The 23,587-nt window shown below is 43.2% G+C and overlaps 1 protein-coding gene across 3 annotated transcripts in view; it reads left to right on the plus strand.

The window, feature by feature from the left end:
* Positions 1–23,587, plus strand: part of RUNX3 (RUNX family transcription factor 3) — a 155,147-nt gene that overhangs the window by 126,822 nt on the left and 4,738 nt on the right. For all 3 annotated transcript variants that reach the window (XM_081204088.1, XM_081204087.1, XM_081204089.1), the window contains one exon: positions 7,858–8,022. In XM_081204088.1, coding sequence (XP_081060214.1) covers positions 7,858–8,022 — 165 coding nt within the window. The remainder of the gene's footprint in view (positions 1–7,857; positions 8,023–23,587) is intronic.

The following is a 23,587-nucleotide window of genomic DNA, read 5'->3' on the forward strand; positions in this document are numbered from 1 at the left end:
ACGTGTACATAGCTAAATTAAGCAATTGATTTTTGGGGGGGATGGGGGGAGGAGTGAATAGCCCATCCTGTTTATTTATGCAGCATCCCTCCATTGCTCAGTTAGGAAACTGCTTTATACTGAGTTGGGCCCATTGGCCCACTAGCTGAGTTTTGTCTGCACTAGGTGTTAACTAAGGATTGAGCCCAGTATTTTCAGTTTTGATCCCTGTCTAGGGGCTCGGGATTTGTTCCCAGTCCTACCTAGGAACCTACGGGGTGCAACGAGGAGTAATAGGCTTATGTGCACTCCGGCGCCACGCGTGATAACTTGGAATGCAATCCCCGTGCAAATTGGGGGTTGCCTGTACACAACAAGAAAACCTAGATATCACAAAGTAAAATGGCAGCAGTGATGATCGCTGGGAGGAAGGGTGTGTGCAAGAATACAACTAAAAAGTCACATTGCTGGTGAGATTTAAAGTGCATCAGTGAATAAAAAGTATAGTGCCCTTGTACCTTAACCAGCAATATCAAAAGCAACAGGATGGCCATCGTGTTGCTTTTGATACTGCTGACTCATATTTTGCAACACAGGGGTTGGTTTACTCATTCTTGTACCTTAACTAGCAGCTTGACCTACAAAAGACAAAAAGTGAGCACTGTTTGACACTTAAGATGTGTGTTTTCGGGGCCCACTCTATTCCTGTTATTGTAATTTTTTTTAAAAATAATAATTTAATGTTTAATTATTCTAACCTACCCTGGGAACTGCTGGTGAAGGTGTGTAACAACAACAACAAAACAACAACAACTGCTGCTTGAAGTTCACTTTAAGGCACAGTTACAGTAGTCAGTTGAAAAGTCGCCATCCCTATCAATGTATCAACTATATCTTTAGTTGATTAATATTTTTGCTTGTTTGCTGGACTGGTTAAATGTTGTAGATCCTGATTTGGGGTATGTATAATTTCAGAATGGATGGTGGTTAATAATGGGCAATAATTATTAATAATAATTATGGTCAATAATATATTCATTTCTGCTAAATAACTCTGATCTGACAATCAGGTCAAAGCAACAGGCTCCTCTAGATTACCCTCTTTATTGAACATCCATCCTGATTTGTTCACAAAAAGCTAACACAGGCGTTAGACTATGACCCAGACTTTTTTGAGTTTTTGCTCTGCTTTGTTTAAAGCGCAATTATGTGACAATCAGCACTGGTTCTGATTTGCTTGTGGGGTGTATATATGGCTTACCATTAATCATTTGTTCTTCTCTCACTTTTCAATAAATTTCTCTGTTACTTTCTTAACTTCAAAAGCCTTTTTAAAAAGTAGATTTATTGAGCCAGGGCGACAGAGTGCTTTAATCCACTTTAATTGCTCAAGCCTAATTTTCAGGAAGCATTTGAATCCCACTTGTGACTTTGGACTTGTGGAATAATTGTTCCACATGCCTATCACCTCACCTAATCCCATATTGAATCCCACCGCGCAGGGAACAAATAAACCAATCCATAGAATGCGCTCCTAGCATGTCAAAGTAAGGCCAGGAGCAGACCAGTGCAAATTTAGACACCTCCCTAGCAACATCCACAGTCCCTTGCAAGGTCCCTTTGCCATGAGGATCATCTCTGGACTGAGCCCAATATTTCTAATTGCCATTATTTTTATGTATTTGATATCTCACATAAGTTGTATTTTGTCTTATAGTGCCACCTACAGGCTCCCTGCCTTTCTGCTTCACAAGTCGATTGCTATTAGGGGGTCTCTGAACAATAAGATCCAGGTTGCCATGTTTTGAGCCTGGGCAGTCTTACGTTGTTTTTCAGACCTTAAATAAAGGACTTCAGTTGCTTTCCACATTGGTGAGCAGCCCAAAATAGATAATGCTACAGATTGGGAGATGCCTATTTCCAAATGGTTCTTTTCCAGCTACGTATGCGTAGAGCAACACCCATATACAGGTCTACATTACTGTAGGCAATAGCCTTGTGGCTGTTTTGGCACACTGGCATGCTTAATTGCCACCCCAGTAAAAACTTCACCAACCAATTTTCTGTAGGATGGTCAGGTGCAAAGGAGGACAGGGCTCCCTGCACCTTTTTTAACAGTTCAGAAAAGGAAATTTCATCAGGCATAGCTTGCATGCAGCTTCCTATACATCTCTTTCCCTGTTTACTGTCTCCCAGTTTCTCAGCTTTTAACCTGGAGCCCACTCTGCACACGTAGGACTGCCCAGAAGCAAATGCTTTGGCTGATGCTGTGTGGAAAAGTTTCTAGGTATGATTAGGTCACTAACGCATGCTTATGGAAATCTCAGTTAATTGGCTCCCTTGGTTTTAATCAATTGATCAATTCCCTCTGCTTACATTTCCATTACGCGTATCTGCACTGAGCAATAGTTCTGAAGAAAGTAGCTTACTTTATGTTTGCTTTTAGATGGTGCATGTATATATCCCTAAAGGGAGTCTAAAGCCAATTCAGAGGGCAATGCTTCCCAAACACACAAACACTTATTTAATAGATTTATATCCCACTTTTCAACTAGAGTCCCCAAAGTTACTAACAACACCAAAGAAGCACATGCTCAGAAAACAAAACAACCAGTCCTGCTACAGTAGGAGCCGGCATCAGCTGCTGTTAGTTGGTTCTGTGGCTGCCAAGGAGGAGACAGGCCATCTGGAGCTGGTCTTGAAGCTTCCCTTGCACTCTTCTTCCTTTCCCATTTAATGGTCAGATTCCAAGCTAGAATTTCTCTAATTTTAAATTTTGATACTGTACCATTGTTTAAATTAGCCTTCACCAACCTGCTGCTTTCCAGATGTTTTGGACTTCAACTCCCATCAGCTGCATGCAGCCAGGATGGCCAGTGGTCAGGGATGATGGGAACTGTTGTCCAAAACAATAAAGTGTAGAAGTGTAAAACCATTAAGTCCAGATTCCAGAGTCTAAAATTACCTAATTGCATTACTTTTCCTGACTCTGCTTCCTGATTTCTGAATCACCTCTGACATCTGCCTACTGCTTGCCCTTGACACTTTTTCATGGCTTGTTTACAGTAGTGACGGGGGATGGAGGAGAAATTTGTTTTAGTACATATTTAAAGCCACATCTATCCAATTTCCAATTTCCAAAACAATATGCAAACTGAAACACACTCATCTGGTTTTTGCTATGCAGTTCTGCAACCAACCAGTGCTTATATAAGCGCACATATAAGGGGAAAGTGTGCATAAAAAGGAAGATATTTGTAAAAACAGCAAACAAATATGCTTCCAAAAATGTATACATTATTTAAAACTGCATATAAAGCCGTGTTTATTGGGATAAATTTGTACTAAAATGTTAATGAATTTCCATGATATATATATATATTAATGCATTTGGCGCAAAATGTGGAGAACGGAAGATTGGAAAATACTGAGACAACTGAAATTGACAGGTCCTTCCGTTCCTAGTGGGGATTTGCACATTAAATAGTATGGGAAGTAGTATCTTCCTGTCACCACACATAATTTCCATCTAGTCTAATACAGATTTTCTGTTAATTCATTGTTAATGTACAATGATATGTGTTAATTCAGTATTAGTTCCAGCAAGGCATTAAATGTTGAAAATGCATGTGTAAACTTGCCCAGAGTCCAGTTGCTCTCAGCTGAAACCATTAGTCAGTTGGGATGCCCACTAACCAGGAAAAAAATGGCTTGGCCTATGCTTTGTGCCATTAGAGACTATGCTTGATGGAATAGATATAAATGATGTCATTGCATATCCACAGATCAAGCTGCTGTTAAAGGTTTAGTTACAAGGGTTAGTTGAAAAGTTGGCCACTTCCTGCTTCCAGCTGCAGCAGCTCAGAGAGCAAAGCAAGCTGCTCTCCCAGAATCATCCCAGGTGTGGCAGATATAGCAGGGCAGGGAATCTTATCACTGTGTAAAATCAAGAGTAATCCACTGAAAACAACTGAAGTGAAAGAAGGACTCAGCCAAGGTACTGAGTCTTGCCAGCTACATCAGATAGACCTGCAGTTCAGCACATGCCACAAAGCTTTGTTTCAATATAGGCCCTTCCCATCCCTAATTTATTTGTGATTCTCCCGGTTGAGAACGAGTGTCTACGATTGCCACATCTGCAATGCATGATCACATCTTTGAAGAGGCAGCGTGGGGCTGTTGTTGATACATGCATGTCAAGTAATTAACATTACTCATTAATGCTTATCTCTCAGCAAATTCACCCCATGTACATCAGTATTCAAATAACGAATCAGGGCCATTTCCATTTAGTGAGCCACAAGTCCTCTGTTTCTAATAGCCGAATCTTCATATCGGGAAAGTGTGACTTCCTCAGGGAAGGTTAACTGGCAGCCTGCAAGGATGGATTTCTACCACCACTTCTCAAGCCAATAACTGTTCCCTGTGGCAAGCCTACACAATGTTAATCAAATCCTGTTGAGAAGTTTTGCTGACAGAAAAGAAAATTACTTTCCAAAAGTTACAGGCGATGAGAGGCTTCCATGCTGTAATGTTCCATCTCTGTTTTGTGGTTTTGTATGCGGTCTCTTGGGCAGGCATGAGGTTGCATTCACAACTGAGAGGTCTTTTTCTGCTAGAGGCATGGCTACCTTATTATGGAACTTAACTAGCCATGAGGAAATCAGTTTGTGTAACAAAATATATTCCTATATTCCTATTTGAATAATAGAGCTCCACACCCCAGAATATGGACGTTAACAGCCTCTGTTATAAAGGGAAACAACTTTAAGTGAAAATGCTTCCTTTTTCTTCTATTAATAGTACTTACTATTATTGTTAATATTTAATAATATAAGAAGGTATCAATTTCCATTCCGACTTCTATTATTCACAGTCAACACTGTTTGCATTCTGCTGCACTTCATGTTCTACCAAATACTTTATTATCTCCCTGTCCGCTATTTAATGTCGCTTACATAGCTATGCAATTTACATAACTTACATTTCATTTCAATGTAAGGGAAACATCAAACGACATTAGTTATAATGTGTGGCCTTTTAAAAAACCCCAGCAACAATATAGACGAACACCAGTGGTATTCACCGAAATGATTCTTGGCCACAGATGAACATGTGAACTGCAGCAATTTCTACTCTATTTTCTGTTTTTGTTGGAATCGTTAAATTATTGATTGCAGCTGGTTACCAGGCAGCAGACAGGGGTCCCTTTTCCTAATTTCTACAGGGTGGTGCGGTATGTTGCAAAGCAAAATGCTGACGAAAGCTGCAGCCACCCACCATCTTTCCTTCTATATCCCTCTCTATCAATCCCAGCTTTTGCCCAACCTTCCCAGGTGCTGACAGCAGGTCTGATTGAAGGAGGGGAACCATCCATTAGCGATAGAGCACACACATTGCGTGCAGAAGGTCTCAAGTTCAGTTCTTGGCAACTCTGAACAGGACTGGCTTGTCTGAAACACTAAAGAGTTCCTGCCAGTTAGTGTTGACAATACTGAACTCGATAGACTTGGTATAAGACTGCTTCATGCATTCCTACGAACTAACCAGTATGACTACCACCATCATATCTAGTTTGATCCGTAGAGTTGGGATCAAATTGTGGGAGCTCTCCCATGACTTAAAAGAGGGGGAATCGAGTAAACATGGCACATCTCCTCCAGCCAACACATCAAAAGAGAGAGGCAGAGAGACAGACTGAGGATAATGGTGATTATTTCCTCTTCACAGTTGGCCCATTCATCAAGTGGCCAAAGACCCTTCTGTCCTTCTTAATTGCTGAATATGCTTTCCCACTTGCTGCTTTAGGGAGTTGGTGTAAATCTTTGGACAAAATATACCAGCCAGGGACTGAGGGTGGGGCCTTGACACACTTTTTTCTTTGCTTCAAGGGCAGGAAAAGTCAATAGGGTCAGTATCTTAAGAAAGCAAGAGGAAACCAAAGGAATGGCTCAGTGTGACCAATGGCGTAAGAAACGTTCCCATCAAGCATATCAGGGCCAGCCCAGGACATTTTGCTGCTTGAGGCAAAACAAAAAAATGGTTGGGGCCCCACTCCACTTCCCCTGCTGTGGCAACTGGAAGCAACGCAGGGAAGCCCAGGAATGCTGAAGGCAGCAGAGGAGAAGAGGCCAGAGAGGAATAAACAGTAGCAGCAGCAGCAGCAGCAGCCCTGCTCTTTCCAAGCAGCGACTACAAGCGACAAACACTCTGCCACTTGAGTTATGAAGAACCTCTAGCCCAACAACATACGGAGATTCTCCATCCATAGCGTACTTCATACCTCTCCGCCCTCTAAAGTTGTTTGTCAGAAATTATGAAACTTCCCTAAAGCAGTTAAGGATGAATGGGCAACTGCTGACTGCAAAAGGTGAAGGAGGAAGAGGAATCCAGGCCTTGTTGTCAGAGTGACAGGGATCCTCCACTGCCTAAGAAAGATAAATAAACTCTTCTAAATTTTGCACATTTAAAATGGAAGCAAAGAATGTCAAACAGGCCATTATAAGGCATGTGCATTACAGGAAGCAACAGCCACTTTGGGTTGGTTGGTTGGTTGGCTGACTGGTTGAACTTAAAAGACTTTGCCCTTCCACAAAGCGTCCAGGTGATTTTCGAAAAGAAAAAAATATATAAAGCAAAAAAGGATAAAGTACACCAGCTGTATAACTTAATGCTGACTGTGCTTGTATGCTGTATGACAGTTTTAACTTTGCATTGTTCTGGCTTTTATGAAAACATCACAACTTTCCCGGAGGTTTAAGAAAGCCAGTTCTTTGCTGCCCAATTTGCAGCCCTACCCTGGGAGACCTATCATCTTCACTTATTGCAGGAATAGCCAATGTGGTGCCTTCCACATCATGTTGGATTGCAACATTTACCATGTTTGCCCAGCTGCCCAGAGCTTTTGTCATTTTCCTCCATTTCAACTAAGAGGTTTGCACCCAAATGCTGTGGATTTTTATTGCTTTAATTTATTTATTACTGCAAAGCAAATGCTTCTCTTCATCAGAGCGGGGGTGGGGTGGGGATTTGAACACAGAAAGAGCAGCTTTCAACCTCTCCTTTAAGGGATACGTTTCCAGCATTCCATGCTGCATTTTTCAGCATCTCTGCCTTGCGCCAAAACGCCCCAAACTACCAGCGTGCTTTTTATTACTGCCTGCAGTATCAGATTCACATCTATCCTTCCATATGGAAAACATTTCATGTGTTTGATGTAGTGATACAGATCTTCTTATTGGGCAAGCGGGCTGGGGACCCAACGTGTTCATGTCATGATGTCATGGTGTGCCAAATGCAAAATAGCTTTCGTTTATAGTTTAATACATCCTTGTGGACACGAAGAGGGCAAATTCGGTAGCATGTTTCTGGTTGCATTTTGTTCCCCCACCGTGCTCTGAATTGGTCACATCCTGGAGGCAGGGGGCAAAAAGGATAATCATTATGTTGATTGCCGCCCAGAATATTCTAGCATGGTCTTTGCCAACCTGCTGCCCTCCAGATGCTATGGATTGCAATTCCTTTCAGCCAGCTGGAGTTGTCATCCGAAATACCTGGAGGGCTCCCTGTTGGCAAAGACTGTTCTAGCATAAGCAACATGTCTGTAAATATAAACTGGATAAACTGAGACCTGCAACAAAATGTCCATCTTCCTTATGAGGAATGGGAAACCTGCAGCCCTCCAGATGTTGTTGGGACTCCAACTCCCATCAGCCACAATCAGCATGGTCAGTGATCAGGGATTGTGGCAGCTGTAGTCCAGCAACATCTTGAGAGCCGCAGGCTCTCCATCTCTAGTCTAGACTCATCTTTGACGGGCCTGCTGGCCCCAATTGATTCTGTACTGAATGTACTTGTTGGCTTTCCTTGCTGTTCCAGGGCATCGACAGAAGCTTGAAGAGCAAACCAAAACCTATGGGGATCGCTTTGGGGAGCTGGAGAGGTTGCGGCACCCAATGAGGATCACTCCCACCACCCCCAACCCCCGAGGATCCTTGACTGCTCCTGGACATTTTGGGACACAAGCACAGAGTCAGATCCAAGGTAAACAGATTTGGTTCCTTTGTAGGCTCAGGTCTCGCTGCAAATGGTCCTCCTGCTGCAATAAGTGGAGCTGAATACGGGTTTGGTTTTCTTAGTTTGGCTAAACAAACTAACAAACAGCATGCATATGCAAAGTTCAAGGTGCCAGATTCAAGGTTGGTGTACAAAGTCCTATATAATTTGGGACAAAGATGCCTGTTACTATTACTACTACTACTACTACTACTACTAGTTAGTCACTAGGGCAACCCAAAGCGACTTACAACCAAACAAACAGAAGGTCATCTCCCAATTGATCACTGTATTCTGCAGAAGAAGCCCCTGCAGATACCACCTCATCAGGAGGTCTGTTCCATACAATGCAGAAACCAGGCCTTTAGTGTGGTGGCACCCAGCCTTTGGAGTTCTCTCCTGCTAATGTATCAGAGAGGTGCTGTCTCTATCGTCTCTTTGGCAGCTATAGAAGACTTTCCTTTTCAAACATGCCTTTTTATGTGGAGGTTTATTATTATTATTATTATTATTATTATTATTATTATTATGTGTATCTGTATTGGATTTGAAGTTGTTTTTATATATGTCAACATAGTTTTATATATGTTTTTATTGCTGATTGTTAAATTGCTTTTCATTGTTAAATCATTTTGAGGTGTTTCATAGGAAGCAATTTATAAATGAAAAAAAATAACAATAATAAGTAGGGTGTGCCTTGGCTGGCTGGCTTGAGTCATCTGGTGGTGTTTACTAGCCCAGTTCTGCTGCATTTGCTCTCTTCACTTCACTGTAGTACTTTGTAGGCTGGATCACAAGTCTTTCTATTGAGGTGAAAGGGGTGAACGTGTATTACTCCAACTGTCCTTTTTCTCAGTCTTGCTCCCTATTTTTCGGGAAGTTCTTGAGTCACTACCACTATTTTGCTTTGTATTCTGGGGTGCCTGTTTTAAAAAGCACATGTGAATGCGCATATATCTGGTGAACAGTGAACTTTTCCTCCCTTCCCCTGCCAACCAAGCACATTTCAACTATTCCATATTAAGACCAACCATATTTTTTGTGAGATTAACTGATGTAACTGATTATATGTTGTGTTCAACATTATTGGGGTTAAAATTAAGGGAATTGTCAATTTACAATATGAACCGACCGCCTAGATATCTGCAGATAAAGGGTGGTATACAAATTTAATAAATAATAATAATAATAAACAATGCAAATTACATCAGTAGCTACTATAGAACAGACTGATGCAGAACAAATGACTACATGCTGTACAATGTAAAGTCAGTGGATAATTTTTAGCATTTAGCATTTGTAACTTGCAACACTGGGCAGTTGTGGTTGTCCTAGCTGATGGTGCCCTGAGAAGCTCCCCAGACTAGGCACCTCTCTGTCCCCTTTCTACATTTCCTAGAGTGCCTAAAGCAGCCTCCAGCTGGTCCTGTTAGCTAGGGATGATGGGAGTTGTAGTCCCAAAACAGTTGGAGGGCCGAGTTTGGGGATGCTACATCAGGCATCATGGGGTAGTGTGAGAAATTTTAAATGCCAACCCTCATTGCAGCAGCGGACAGTTGGGATACCACTTATATTTCCCACAGTGCAGTGGAGTGACTCAGCTTTGGGCAATCTGGGAAATATGAAATGACTTACCGCTATTGCTTTGGCCAAGCATAGGCAAAAAACATAAGGGTGGGGTAATAGGTGCCAGTACTCACCATGAAGTTGTTATAGTAAGCATCATACCTTTTAACGACAAAAGAGAGAGGTGCCATTACTGTGTACCCTTGGGGGGGGGGTCAGATTAATGAAAGCCAGAATGGTGTAGATGTTAGCATTTTTATGCAATAATAAGTTACAACTTTCTAAAGCCACACTCGGGGTGATATACAGCATCTTGAAAACCCTAAAACAGTTGAAGCCGCTAGTGTTGGTCATGGTCTGGAGAGACCACATAGTTTTCCTGGGTGGCCTTGAGTACGGTAGTCTCTCAGTCTAAGCACTTACTAACCTTGAGTAGATTTTGCAAGGATTAAAAAGAGCAGAGCCCTGTTTCAGCCACCCCATAGTTCATTGAAGGAAAGGTCAGGTACAAACAGAGAGAAACCAAGATGATAGTCTTGCTTCTGGCCCCCCTCCCAGCCCTCATACCATTCAATAACAACCACACAAACACCATACACACAATAACTTCCTCTGTTTCTTATGCTCAGACCAAAGTACTGATGATGTTTTGTTTTTGTTTTTTGCAAAAATGGTACCATTTGTGTGCAAGGTGGGTGTATCAGTAGGCTTGATCAAGCCTAGAGGTTTGCAGTCAGCCCAAAAAGAAATATGGTAGGGGGGAAAACCAAAGGACTTCTCCCCCGCCAACACACATAAATAATGCTAAAAAAGCAACTATGCATTCATGTAGCAGGTGCCTGACACACCTGGATCCATTGCCATTAAACAAAATTGGCTCCAGGGCTTGTTTGGAAGGCTTCCAAAAGCAGTTCCTGGCTGAATGTGGTGCAAGATAGAGAGGGATGGAGTGGAGGAAGCTTAGAGGACGAGGAAGGGACTAGCTTGTGAAGGCACAGGATTGGATGACTGGCAGCTGGCCCAGTCCACACCTTCAAAGCTCCGTCTTCTCAGGTGGGGATGCTCTCCTACTCTGGGCAGCCTCATCCCTGAGAAGGAAGAGCTTTAAAGGCTCCCAGGACACACACAAAATGTTTTGTTGCAGGGCCCCACTTGTTTTTCTTTAACCACCACTGACTCAGCCTTAAAAAGCGAACACAAGGCTCTGGCGCATGCAGGTCAGGCAGTTGCCTCCTAGCGCTCATCACCAGAATAATGTCTAGGGTAGGGCAAAGCCAACATTTCTCACAGAATAATTTTCTGGCTCTTGTTTTGTTTTGTTTTAGCTCTTTCTTAACTGCTAGAGAATTTTAGTCCTTCCTCTGGGAAATAATCAGCAAAATGGCCTCCTCCAAGTTTCCCTGGCTGTGAATTTTTAACACAGCCATCAATCTGGTTTAAATATTGTTTACTATTATTTTAATATCGGTCACATCCACACCACACAGCTTCCCACAGAGAATCCTGGGAGCTGTTAAAATGGTATAAATGTGCTTTAACTGTATGGTGTGGATGTGACCATTGATAAAGGAGATTGTGGGCTTGGCCCCTTCTAGTCCCCTCTCACTTCCTTCATCCACCAACGTGAACTAACAATAGAGTTCCATCTTGACAGCAACTGAGCTGCAATTTCTCAGAAAAGAATTTCATCATATCTCCCCCAAGAATATTCAGCAAAATGTGCCCACACATGTATCTCCCTGCCAACAAACAGTGTGGAGAATTTTCATTCCTCCTCAGCTTTTGTCTAGGAAGGTATCAGTCACATCTAAATCATCCTTTCAAAGGACATTTATACCATATTACCAGTTAAGGCTTCCCCCAAATAATCCTGTGAACTGTAGTTTGCCCCTCAAAGAGTTACACTTCCCAGGATCTTTAACAACTACAGTCCCCAGGATCCTTTCGAGAAAGCCATGTCCTTTAAATATGTTTAAAATGTCTTCTTTCTTCTTTGGCAATCACTCATAGCCGAGTAAGATTATCTTCCATGAACACGGTCTTAACAGTGAGTCCGTAGATGAGTGTGGAGGCCAGTGCTGGATCCGCGCACCCTTCCACAGTGGGGACATAGGTTTCCGGGCAGGAGTTGATCACGGTGATGGTTTGCCAAACGTGCCTTTTCTTTTAGCTTGTTTCTCCCTTTTATCCTGAGTTCAAGCGTCTTCAAAGTCCATGACACCTTTGGTAAGGGCTGTTCTCCAATTGGTGCGCTCGCAGGCCAGTGTTTCCCAATTGTTGGTGTTTATACTACATTTTTAAAGATTTGCCTTGAGAGATTCTTTAAACCTCAAAGTGCAGCACTTTGGGGTTTTTGGATGTTGAGCGATAGGCCAAACTTTTCGTAAGCTTCTGTGAAGATATTTAGGATGGTTTGGAGGTCATCCTCTGAGTGTGCAAACACTATGTTGTCATCAGCATACTGAAGCTCTATGACGGAAGTTACGATAACCTTGCTCTTTGCTTTCAGCCTACTCAGATTAAAGAGCTTTCCATCTGTTCGATATATGATTTCTACTCTGGTGGGGAGTTTCCCTTCGACAAAGTGTACGATCATGGCAGTGAAAATAATAGATAGAGTTGGTGTGTTAACACAACCCTGTTTAATACCTGATCCCACTGTGAATGGTTCACTTTGAAAGCCATTGTTATCTGCGATTGTTGCTGTCATATGATCATGGAGGAGCTGAAGGATGTTCATAAATTAATCTGGGCAGCCAATTTTCAGAAGGACAGTCCACAGGGTGTTATGATTTACAGTGTTGAAGGCCTTAGGTCAATAAGAGCCATATACAAGGGTAGTTTTTGCTCTCTGCATTTTTCTTGAAGCTGTTGAGTGGTGAAAATCATGTCCACTGTCCCCCTAGAAGGTAGAAAACCATTTTGGGATTCAGGAAGGGTAGCCTCGGATATTGTTAGGAGACGGTTTGCTAAGATCCTTGCAAGAATTTTGCCGTCCGCAGCTAATAAAGAGATGCCTTGATAGGTTCTGCAATCCGTTCTATCACCTTTTTAAAAAGAGATTGATAATTTTGGCATCCCTAAAGTCTGCTGGGATCTCCTTTCTCCCCCAGAAATTTTCGATGAGTTTGTGAAGCTGTTGTTTAAGTTCAATTCCACCCACTTGGAAGACTTCAGCAGATATCCCATCAGGTCCACTGGCTTTGTTGTTTTTCATTTGGTTAATAGCTGTGCACAACTCTCCTAGATTTGGAGATACTGCAAGCTCATCTCTAATTTGTTTCTGTGGAATATGTGAGAGGACCTCAGCAACTATGGGTGAGTTGCAGTTAAGGAGATGCTGGTAATGTTCTTTCCAGCGCAATGCAATAGCTTCTTTATATTTTAGAAGTGTGGTACCGTCTGTTAAGTGTAGGGGGCATATGCCATGATTTATTGCCCCATAGATAGTCTTTGCGGCTTTAAAGAAACTCTGTGCATCATGAGTGTTGGTTAAGTGCTGGATCTCTTGAGGTTTTTCTCCCCACCAGGTGTTCTTTAGTTCTCTGGTTCTTCTTTGAACCTCAACCTTAGCATTGGCATTGGTTTTTTTCTTAGTGGCACAGTTTCTATCTCTTTGTCAGAGGAAAGGCCTTCCTTTTCTTGTCAATAATGTGTTCAATCTCACTGTCATTCTCATCAAACCAGTCTTGGTGTTTCTTGGTTTGGTATCCAATAGTTTGTTCACAAGCTACAATAATGGATGTTTTAAGCCTTCTCTAGTGTTCCTCAATGTTATCAGGGAACTCTGAAAACAGATGGTCCTTAAGAGTCTTGAGTCAGAATGACTGAATCTGTATCCATTGCCCATGTGCCAGTTCAAGACTAGGGGCTTCCAGATTTCACGGTCCTGGGTTTGGGATTGGTTTTTGGAAGATGTCTATGTGTGAATCTGTTTTATGTGTGTAGTTCAGTGCATGCTGACCAACGCACAGTCTTCGCAGTGAGGCTCTATTCTGATGGCATGAGTATCACGACGACCAGTAGATTATTATCTGCTGCAGCCTTCTTCTGCCTTCACAGCTGTTGTAACATGCCACTTGTTATCTTCTGCCTGTTCTGCCATTGAGGACTTTTTGGATCATTCTTTGTCTAGCTCCTCCCCTTTGACCGTACAAGGGTCATAGGAACGTGTAAGCCCACTCACCACAACAAGGTGATGATCCAGCGAGTGTTTAAAATGTATAGTGTGGCTGTGACCAATTTGTACCTTTCTATTGTATGCTTCCTTTGAGCATAAGGACACCACACTGGCCAGCTCTAGATAGGGAGATATGGAGGGCTGCATTCATTCCCCAGGCCTGGGATTCCCTATCCCTGGCCTAGCAGTAGGCTCAGCTCTGAAGCACCATGACCTACCTGAATCAGACCGGACACAGGCTAGAGCTCAATGTCGAGCCTACCAAGTGGCAATGGCAACGGCGAAGAGGGCCTTCTTCGCCGCCTCCATTGCATCTGCAGAAAACAGCAGCAGGAGACTTTTTCAGGTGGTTTGCAATCTATCGGAACCACCTGTACCACCGGGGCCTGGTAGGGACCCCAAGATCTCCTGCAATGCTTTTGCAAAGTTTTTTGCAGATAAAGTCGCTCAGATTCAGGAGGTAGACTCCACCGTGGGAGCAGGGCCAGGGCGGGAGAGTGCTAGAGTTCTGTCTGGTCCTGTAACATGGGATCAATTCAAATCTGTTACCTCCGAGGATGTGGACAGGCTGCTTGGACAAGTGAAACCGACCACCTGTCTCCTTGATCCTTGCCCATCCTGGCTGATAAAAGCGAGCCGGGAAGGGCTATGCAATGGGCTCTGCGGGGTGGTGAATGCTTCCCTCTGTGAGGGAGCCTTCCCAGATCCGCTGAAAGAGGCGGTCATTAAACCGCTTCTTAAAAAAAATCTTTAGACCCGGCCAATTTGGCCAACTATCGCCCAGTCTCAAATCTACCATTCTTGGGCAAGGTGATTGAGCGGGTGGTTGCTGAACAACTCCAAGCACGCCTGGAGGAAGCGGACCATTTGGATCCCTTCCAATCAGGATTCAGGCCTCACCATGGGACTGAAACTGCCTTGGTCACGCTGGTTGATGATCTCCGGCGGGCTAGGGACAAAGGTGAGAGCTGTTTCCTAGTTCTGCTGGATCTCTCAGCGGCCTTTGACACCATCGACCATAACATCCTTCTGGACTGTCTAGAGGGGCTGGGAGCTGGGGGCACTGTCATACAGTGGTTCCGCTCCTTCCTCCTGGGCCGTGTCCAGAAAGTGGTGGTGGGGGATGAGTGTTCAGACCCTTGGGCCCTCACTTGTGGGGTGCCTCAGGGTTCTGTCCTCTCCCCCATGCTTTTTAATATCTATATGAAGCCGTTGGGAGAGATCACCAGGGGGTTTGGACTGGGTGTTCATCAGTATGCAGATGACACCCACCTCTACCTCTCCTTTAAATCAGAACCAGTGAAGGCAGTGAAGGTCCTGTGTGAGTGTCTGGAGGCGGTTGGAGGATGGATGGCGGCTAACAGATTGAGGTTGAATCCTGACAAGACAGAAGTACTGTTTTTGGGGGACAGGGAGTGGGTGGGTCTGGGGGATTCCCTGGTCTTGAATGGGGTAACTGTGCCCCTGAAGGACCAGGTGCGCAGCCTGGGAGTCATTTTGGACTCACAGCTGTCCATGGAGGCGCAGGTTAACTCTGTGTCCAGAGCAGCTGTCTACCAGCTCCATCTGGTATGCAGGCTAAGACCCTACCTGCCCGCGAACTGTCTCACCAGAGTGGTGCATGCTCTAGTTATCTCACGCTTGGACTACTGCAACGCGCTCTACGTGGGGCTACCTTTGAAGGTGACCCGGAAACTGCAATTAATCCAGTATGCGGCAGCTAGACTGGTGACTGGGAGTGGCCGCTGGGACCACATAACACCGGTTCTGAGAGATCTGCATTGGCTCCCAGTACGTTTCCGAGCACGATTCAAAGTGTTGGTGCTGACCTTTAAAGCCCTTAACGGCCTCGGTCCTGTATACCTGAAGGAGCGTCTCCACCCCCATCGTTCAGCCCGGACACTGAGATCCAGCGCCGAGGGCCTTCTGGCGGTTCCCTCATTGTGAGAAGTGAGGCTACAGAGGGCCTTCTCGATAGTGGCACCCGCCCTGTGGAACGCCCTCCCATCAGATGTCAAAGAGAAAAACAATTACCTGACATTCAGAAGACATCTTAAGGCAGCCCTGTTCAGGGAAGTTTTTAATACGTAACGCTGTACTGTTTTTAACACTTGATTGGGAGCCGCCCAGAGTGGCTGGGGAAACTCAGCCAGATGGGCGGGGTATAAATAATAAATTATTATTATTATTATACCAGAAGAATGTCACAAAGACCTCACTTTTTGTTCTAAGTAAGAGCCTCCAAGCTGTTGTGAGGGAACTATGACTAAGAGCTAGCACTGGATATATGCACAGAGGAGCCAGCTTGATGACATTTGTTTTCAAAAGTTGGCCCCATCAGCTTTGAATTCTTCCCTTCTGTGGAGGGAGGTGCGGTGCGGCTTTTTGTTCTGATGGAACTGCCAAAGCTCTCCTCACCCTGCTTTTTGCCTTGTGGGTTTAGTCACTGAGCTACAACAGTTGAACTGAGTCCAGATATTAAATTATATATTCAGAAGAGCCTCCTCTAGGTTCCTCAAGGGGTTTGATTGTTCCTGGATGCTCCTTTGAGCAACAGAAATGAAATTTGCTATGGAATTAACCTTAATCACATGAACAATGAGCCACTAACTTTTTGCGGACACCCACTCAAGCTGGTCCTTATATATACAGAGACATATTGCTTCAGCCTTCAGTGTGACAGTCTTCAGGAAAACCAACAACCCTTAGGATAGTGCAACCCAGTTGCATGATAATAGAACAGTCTGTGTGGCATGAGAAAGAAATGAGTTAAATAATCAAAGACTTCTGGAGGGCAGGCACAAGCTACAACCTCTCCACCATCCAAGGAGGAGCATATCCACCTTACAGAGTTGTGACAATTAATATGAGGTAGGCAAAAACCAAATGGCTGGTGCCAATTTGCCAAATGGAAAAATTCCTGCCCGGCCCCGAAATACAGCGGCCAACATAGTCCATAGCATGCTTGGAGCATCAGCAGCACCCTGAACTGAGGGAGGGTGGGTGGGAGAACCAGTGACAAAAACAGAGGAGAAATTCCCACATAACTCAGCAGGGTGGATGACTGAGTAGACATGTGTAGGATTGCACTGATAAGTTTCTATTATTATTATTATTATTATTATTATTATTATTATTATTATTATTTCCTTGATTAATCAGGGGCTGCCTTTTAATTGATTAAATGCTTTTAAAATTCATGAATCTAACCCATTAATTGTTTAAATATTGCAGCCTCAAGTCCCTTGTCCTGTCAGTGCAAGGATTTACACTTGTGAAAGGAAACTTTTCCTCCTCTCCTCCCCTCTAAATCAGGTCTAGTGGTTCCCCCCGTCGTCTGAAGCAGATTTGGAGAGGGTGAGGACATGCAAGGGGAGAGGAGATGGGGGAAGCTCCATTGCAGAACCAAATCCTTGTGCCGACGGATGCCACCTTTACTATTTTTGTAGGTGTCTTAAGTTTTACTCAGTGAAATGGTTCAGACATCAATGGATGTGAACCATCAGTTAAATGCTACGACGCTTAGAAAATACGGCTATATTGTAAGAGGTTTTAAGGGACAGACAGAAAAGGGCTGAAGGAGTGAAGGATTGGAAATAAAGGCACAGGGAGACACATCTGCCCATAACCTTGCCAACTATATTTATACATGGGTGTTAAATATCTCCCATGTTTATCCTATCCATCATCATAGCTTAAGCCAGAAAAGCAAATATATATCTTAGGAATGTATGAATTGCTGGATCTGATTTGTCTCGTTGAGGGATGGGGGAGAATACATGAACCAAAGGCAGCTATCCTTTGAAATTTGCACATCTCTGAATTTTGTGATTCAGTTCTTCAACAAATAAAGTGTACAAATATGTGGATATTCAGATAAAGTGTTCATAAAAACATATATTATTGAAAATAACATACAAAATAGCAGTATATTAGACAAAATTGCATGCAAATATATATACTAAAATGCTGACGAATTTTCATTACGAATATGTATATTATACTGATACAAGAATGTGAACTAAGCTTACGATTGGGAAAATGAGAAACTGAAGTATCCCAAACTAGCAGATTTAATGTTTCAAGGCTTGTTCAAACATCTCCATTTGTGAAAGAATTTATGAGTCACTTTACTTATGAGTAGGCATGGGTGAATCTGTCAATTTCGGTTTCTCGGTTTCTCACACTTTCAATCTTAAGTTCATTTCTCTGCATTTCCACATCAGTTTGCAATGTGGAAGATTATTTTAAACGTCCTTGTGAAAATTATCAGCATTTTAGTGTGAACTAAGCAGTTTTTGCTTAAAATACACATTTTTTGCAAGCAATTTCCTTTAAAATGAAATTATTTTCACTAAATATACACATTTATGCACACTTGCCCTTCGTGGAGGGAAGATAAATGCTAATTGTGTGGTTCACACCTGTTCATCTAGTGTTGTGTGTGGAGGGTCTGGATTCAGGGTCTAAAAATCACCTAGCTGTACTGCTGTCTGAAACAATGGCCCCTTCCACTTAGCTTGCTTCTATATTGGGAGGAGAGGAGAGGGAAGACCCGGGGGAAAATAGCTTTCTACAAGCTGTTGCTTCTTGGAATCTGTGAAGTCAGGTTTCCTCCAAGGCTGGTATGAAAACAGAGATGACATTTTATTGGATTTGGTTGTTTGACCTGGAAAGCGAACGGAGAAGCTTGAAAACTCATCTGCGTGCTGCTTGGCTCCTAAGTTGAGGTTGCTTAAGTCACCAGCATCTGTGAAATAGGAGGTGGGGAAATCAGGGCAAGTTGCAAACTGGGACTCTGTTTTTGTTATCACTGACCACCACAAGGCAGAGAGAGTGGCCAACCCCAAGCGGCAACAGTGTTACGCTAGTCGGAACGATGACCTCTGGTTGAACACAAATTCTTGCTTCCCAGTTCCCTGATCCAAAGTGTTGCCATTTCCGTTGATAGATCGGGTCAGATATTTGGAGTGTGCGGGCCCTTGGTTTGCTCTCACAATGGTTAAATTATTACCTCTAAATGGGCTTATTCAGTTAAGGCAGCAGCTGGTGCGATTTTGAGAAGAAAATAAACATTTCCTTCAAATATTTTGATTGGCAGCACGACAAGGAAAATACTCGCCCTCAGAATTGCGAGGGCCCCCAAGAAAGCAATACGGGAGCAGACGAAATCTAGAAGTCAGCCCGTAGTATTTTTTTCCAGAGGTGAAACCATAAAAAAATTGTGGCGTTTTTAAAAAATATTATTTAACTGGTGGGTTCTTGCTCTGTGTGTGTGTATGGAAGAGCGGGGCGGGGGGAGAGAGACATTGTCAGCTATAGTGGCAGATGGAGTGAAAAGATGACAAGAGTAACAAGAGGTTTTAATTCTGCTTCACACTGAAACAGAGCAAGGCAGAAACTCCAGGCCACAGTCTTAAGGCGCCATTAAAGCGCAGCACATTGTCACTTATTAACACTGTTGTTAAGTACATATAATGGTTGAGGAACAATTGCTTGTGAACTTCCCTAAGGCATCTGGTTGGCCACAATGGAAAACAGGATGCTGAACCACAAAGGCCTTTGGTCTGATCCTTCAGAGCTCTCTTTATGCTCTTATGGTCAAAGATGTCCTATTTAGCCAGAAAGCTTTTTCCACTCACAGAAGGGCTGTTTATGATGGAGGCCACATCCGGACTATACTTTTAAAGCATTATGATGCCACTTGAACAGTCCTGGCTTCCCCCACCAAAGAATCTTGGGAACTGTAGTTGGTTAAGGGTGCTGAGCTTAGATTACTATTTCCCTCAAAGAGCTATAATTTCCAGAGTACCCTTGGTAGAAGGACTGACCATTTAACCACTTTGATAATTGTAGCTCTGTGAGGGAAATAGGGGATCTCCTAACAGCTCTCAGGACTCTTAACAGTCGTTACCAGGATTCTATGAGAAGATGGTAAAAATAAGATTTAAGTTTTAAGTTTCAAGGTTTTTTATAGTAAGATAAGATTAAAATAGTTTAAGGTAATGTAATGACAGAATATTATGAAATATGGAAAGGATTTGCTGTGACAATTAACAACCAGGATACAAGGAAGGGGAGGAGGAGGAGGTCAAGGAAAGAGGGTAATGATAGTTGAGGAGTTGAGAATAATGGATTTGTTTTTAAATGTTTTTAAATGTTTGTGGTGTATTTTTCTTTTCTTTTTTCTTTTTCTCTTATTTTGAATTTGTATATGTATGGTTGGAAGTGGCTTTTTTTTCTTTTTCTACTTTGTTTTTCTTTTGTAACTTTAAAATTATTTTTTTCCAATAAATATCATTTTAAAAAACAACAACATGGTGAAACATAGTAAGAGCCAGAGTCCAACAACTTCCAGAGGGCACCATCTTGGCTAGCCCTGCTGTAGAGCCTATATTGTCCCATAATAATATATTCCCCTCACCCCACCCCCTACAACCTTGCGTAACACAGACCAGCAAAAGAATTACTCTGCTGACACTGTCAACTCACTGAGTTTGCTTGTGGCATGTTCTCCTATGGAGTCAGTCTCCAATTGCTTCCTTAATGTGACTGATTCAAAATATGCAGGGGAAATCATGTAGTACTTTCCTCCCAGGACTGTACCTATTCATCAACTTTATCCTCCTCTTCTTCCTCACTTAGTGATATTAAAGTGCCTAAAAGAGTCTAGCGCTGTGCAGTAGAAATTAAAATAAACAGGTTGCTGCCCACAAAATCTAATTAACAAAAGAACAAAAGCTACAAAAATGTGGTGGTTTATTATCCGAAGCATGAGTGCACTCTGTGTTGCGAGCAAAATACAGAGGCATTGTACATGGTCAAGTAGAATTGTTATTTCAACAAAAGTCCATTTGAGATAAGTAAACATCTCAATGTGTCCTCTTAGACAATGCACACAGTGCCTTAGATAGTTTGAGGGCATCCTGACATTGACTCCACTACCTCCACTGTCAGAACCAGTGAGGTGCCAACTTGAATAAAATATTGGAGAAGCCCAGGTAAGCTCTGCCCTACATAATCACATGACGTGGCACACACATTTGCCAATGGCAGTGCCCATAAACTTGGGGGGCATACCCCTCAAATATTTGGGGGAGATGAAGCTCCCTCAGCCCCCAGGAGTTGGCTCTTATGGAACTAGTAATGGTTCTGAATACCAGTTGCTGGAAACCACAGGAGGGGGGAGTGCTGTTGCACCCAGATCTTGTTTGCTGTCTTCTCATAGGTTTCTGGTTGGCAACTGTGAGCACAGGATGCTGGACTATCTGGGGAACTGGCTCTTATGTTCTTATGAATGTTGTTCTGCTTGGGATGATGAGCTTGGGACGGCATGAAAAATTGCTTTGCTGTATCCACCCAAAGGTTCATCAAGTCCAACATTCTGTTTCCAGCAGTGGCTAGTCAGTGGCAAAGCACATGTTTTGCCTGTAGAAGGTTTTGCCCCTTGGCTGGAGAGGCACTGCCAGACAGTGTAAGCCAGGGAAAGGGAACCTGTGGCCCTCCAGATGTTGTTGGACTTCAGCTCCTATCAGCCCCAGCCAGCATAGCTAATGGTCAGAGATGACGGGAGTTGTGGTCCAACATCACCTGGAAGGGCCACAGATTCCCCTTTGCTTGTGTAGACAATATTGAGCTAGCTGGAACAATTGTCTGACATGGCATAAGACAGCCTCTTACGTTCCAGGTTTACTTTGAAGCAGTGTCATGTTGGACAAAGCTGTCGCTTGTCTCCAGCATCTGATAACCAGAAGCACACCTTTCCCGACCATGCCTTGATTTCAAAAGCTCTGTCATTAACTTCTCTAGCCATAGCTAGTATGTATGTATGTATAGTTAATAGAATGTCTAAAGCACCTCATCTTCAAAACCTCCAAGCAGCTTACATAAAATATACATTAAAATTATGATAAAATCAGATGTTAGAAATAAAAAAAATCAGCAGTTTAGAAAGATACTTTATAAAACACATATTTTAAAACGTGTCAAACTTACATGTGTCAAACTTACATGTGTGGTTTAGTTTTTGAAATTTGATCAGAATAATGTTTGTATTTTTATTTTTTTTAAGACTACAGCTCATGAGGATTAGAAACTTGCTTGCTTTATCTAAAAACAAGAAGCAGCAGCAACATTGGTAGATATATTTCTCAGCTGTATTTCTTTTTCACTTTGCATGTAGCAGGAGGAAATGCATAGACCAAAAGCCTACCTCTAGCATCTTTACATAGCCCCCCCTTCCTTTTTGTTTTGTTTTGCAAGCCAACAGTAATTAACACATTTACACTGTTGCTTTTATATTAGCAGCAGGCAGCAATTGCCAAGCGGTGCAAGCTCAGACTCATAAAAGTTGGCCTCTCTAAAAACTTTAAGAGTGTGTTAGGGAGGAAAACAAAAAGGGGAAATGTGCCCTGAGCTTTTTATTTGAATTTGCTCTTTATGGAATATTATTTATGGCGACATGAAATATAATGAAGCAGCGTAAAGGCCTTCCTTTGCTGTGTTCAAGCTGTCGAGCAGCAAATGGCGCCTGCCTGCCGTTTATTTCAAGATATCCATCTCCTGGAATTCCTGAATGCCGCATCGCCAAGGAGGAGGAGGAGGAGGAGGAGGAGGAGGATGGGATGGGGCGCAGGAGCAAAAGCACAGGCGGGATCCAATGAGAACATGAGTCAGCTCAAAATGTAGATCGGGATTTGGACAGGGGCCACAAGCCGAGGAAATGAAGTTCATCACAAAAGAGAGAGGAAAGGGAGGAATATCCAAAAAGCCAAAAAATTAAAGAGAGAGAGGAAAAGGTATGAGCAATATCTTAGACTAGTGAATGGGGAGGATGGGAGCAATATTATAACACAGGATATGCCCAGCTGAAACAGTTTGCTTGAAAGATGCCCTACAATAAAAGAACATTCTTCAAGCGCACTGCTTTGGTTGCTGCTATCAAGATAAGAGACTTCTTTTTTGCCCCAAGGAAAATAATTGTTGAAACATGTTGGGCACATCACATTATCATAAGTATTTATTTCTCAAGATCAGTCTCAGGTCTTGCCGCTCCTCCTTGCTTTTTGCCTTTTTAAGTTAAGGGCTAAAGTAGCAGTGAAATGACAGGCCCATGATGGGATTTTTAAACACCTAGTTCTTTTATTAAAATCATCCCAGAAGGGGGACAGGTTGGATCAGGACCACGATACAGGCAATTCCATTGACCCAATTTCAATCCTCCCCCCTCCCCAAGCTGCTATCAGCTGGGAGAAAGGTACAATACAGGTATGGTACATAGACATGTTGGAAATTGCCTTATACCGAGTCAGACCACTGACCCATCTAGCTTAGTACCGTCCACAGTGACAGGCAGCAGCTTGGTTTCAGGCAAGGAAGCTTTCCTGGCCTTTCCTGAAGATGCAATTGAACCTGGGACTGTCTGCATGCAAAGCAGATGCTCTACCACTGAGCTCTGGCCTTCCCCCAAGTAAACCTGGGTTCAGCCCTAAATATGTTGGGAGGGGAGCTGTAGCTTATTGGGAGAATGCATGCTTTGCCTTTAGAAGATCCCAAGCGCAAGGCCTTGAGCAGGGGTCGGCAAGGTTTACCAGCCAATGGGCCGGATCGCTCCCACAGAGATCGTCTGTGGTCTGGACTGGCGCTGCGCGATGCTGAACATCATGCCTGCACAGAAGCGATTTTCAGCATCTGGACATGCGCAGACACGATTTCCAGCGCCACTTGGCGAGTCCCTGCACTGTGCTGCGCTGATTTAGCGCAGCGCATGGGGGGCTTGCCGAGTGGGCGGCTCAGTTCAGGGGTGGC

This window comes from Podarcis bocagei, assembly GCF_964188305.1.
Source record: "Podarcis bocagei genome assembly, chromosome: 7".
NCBI lineage: Eukaryota > Metazoa > Chordata > Lepidosauria > Squamata > Lacertidae > Podarcis > Podarcis bocagei.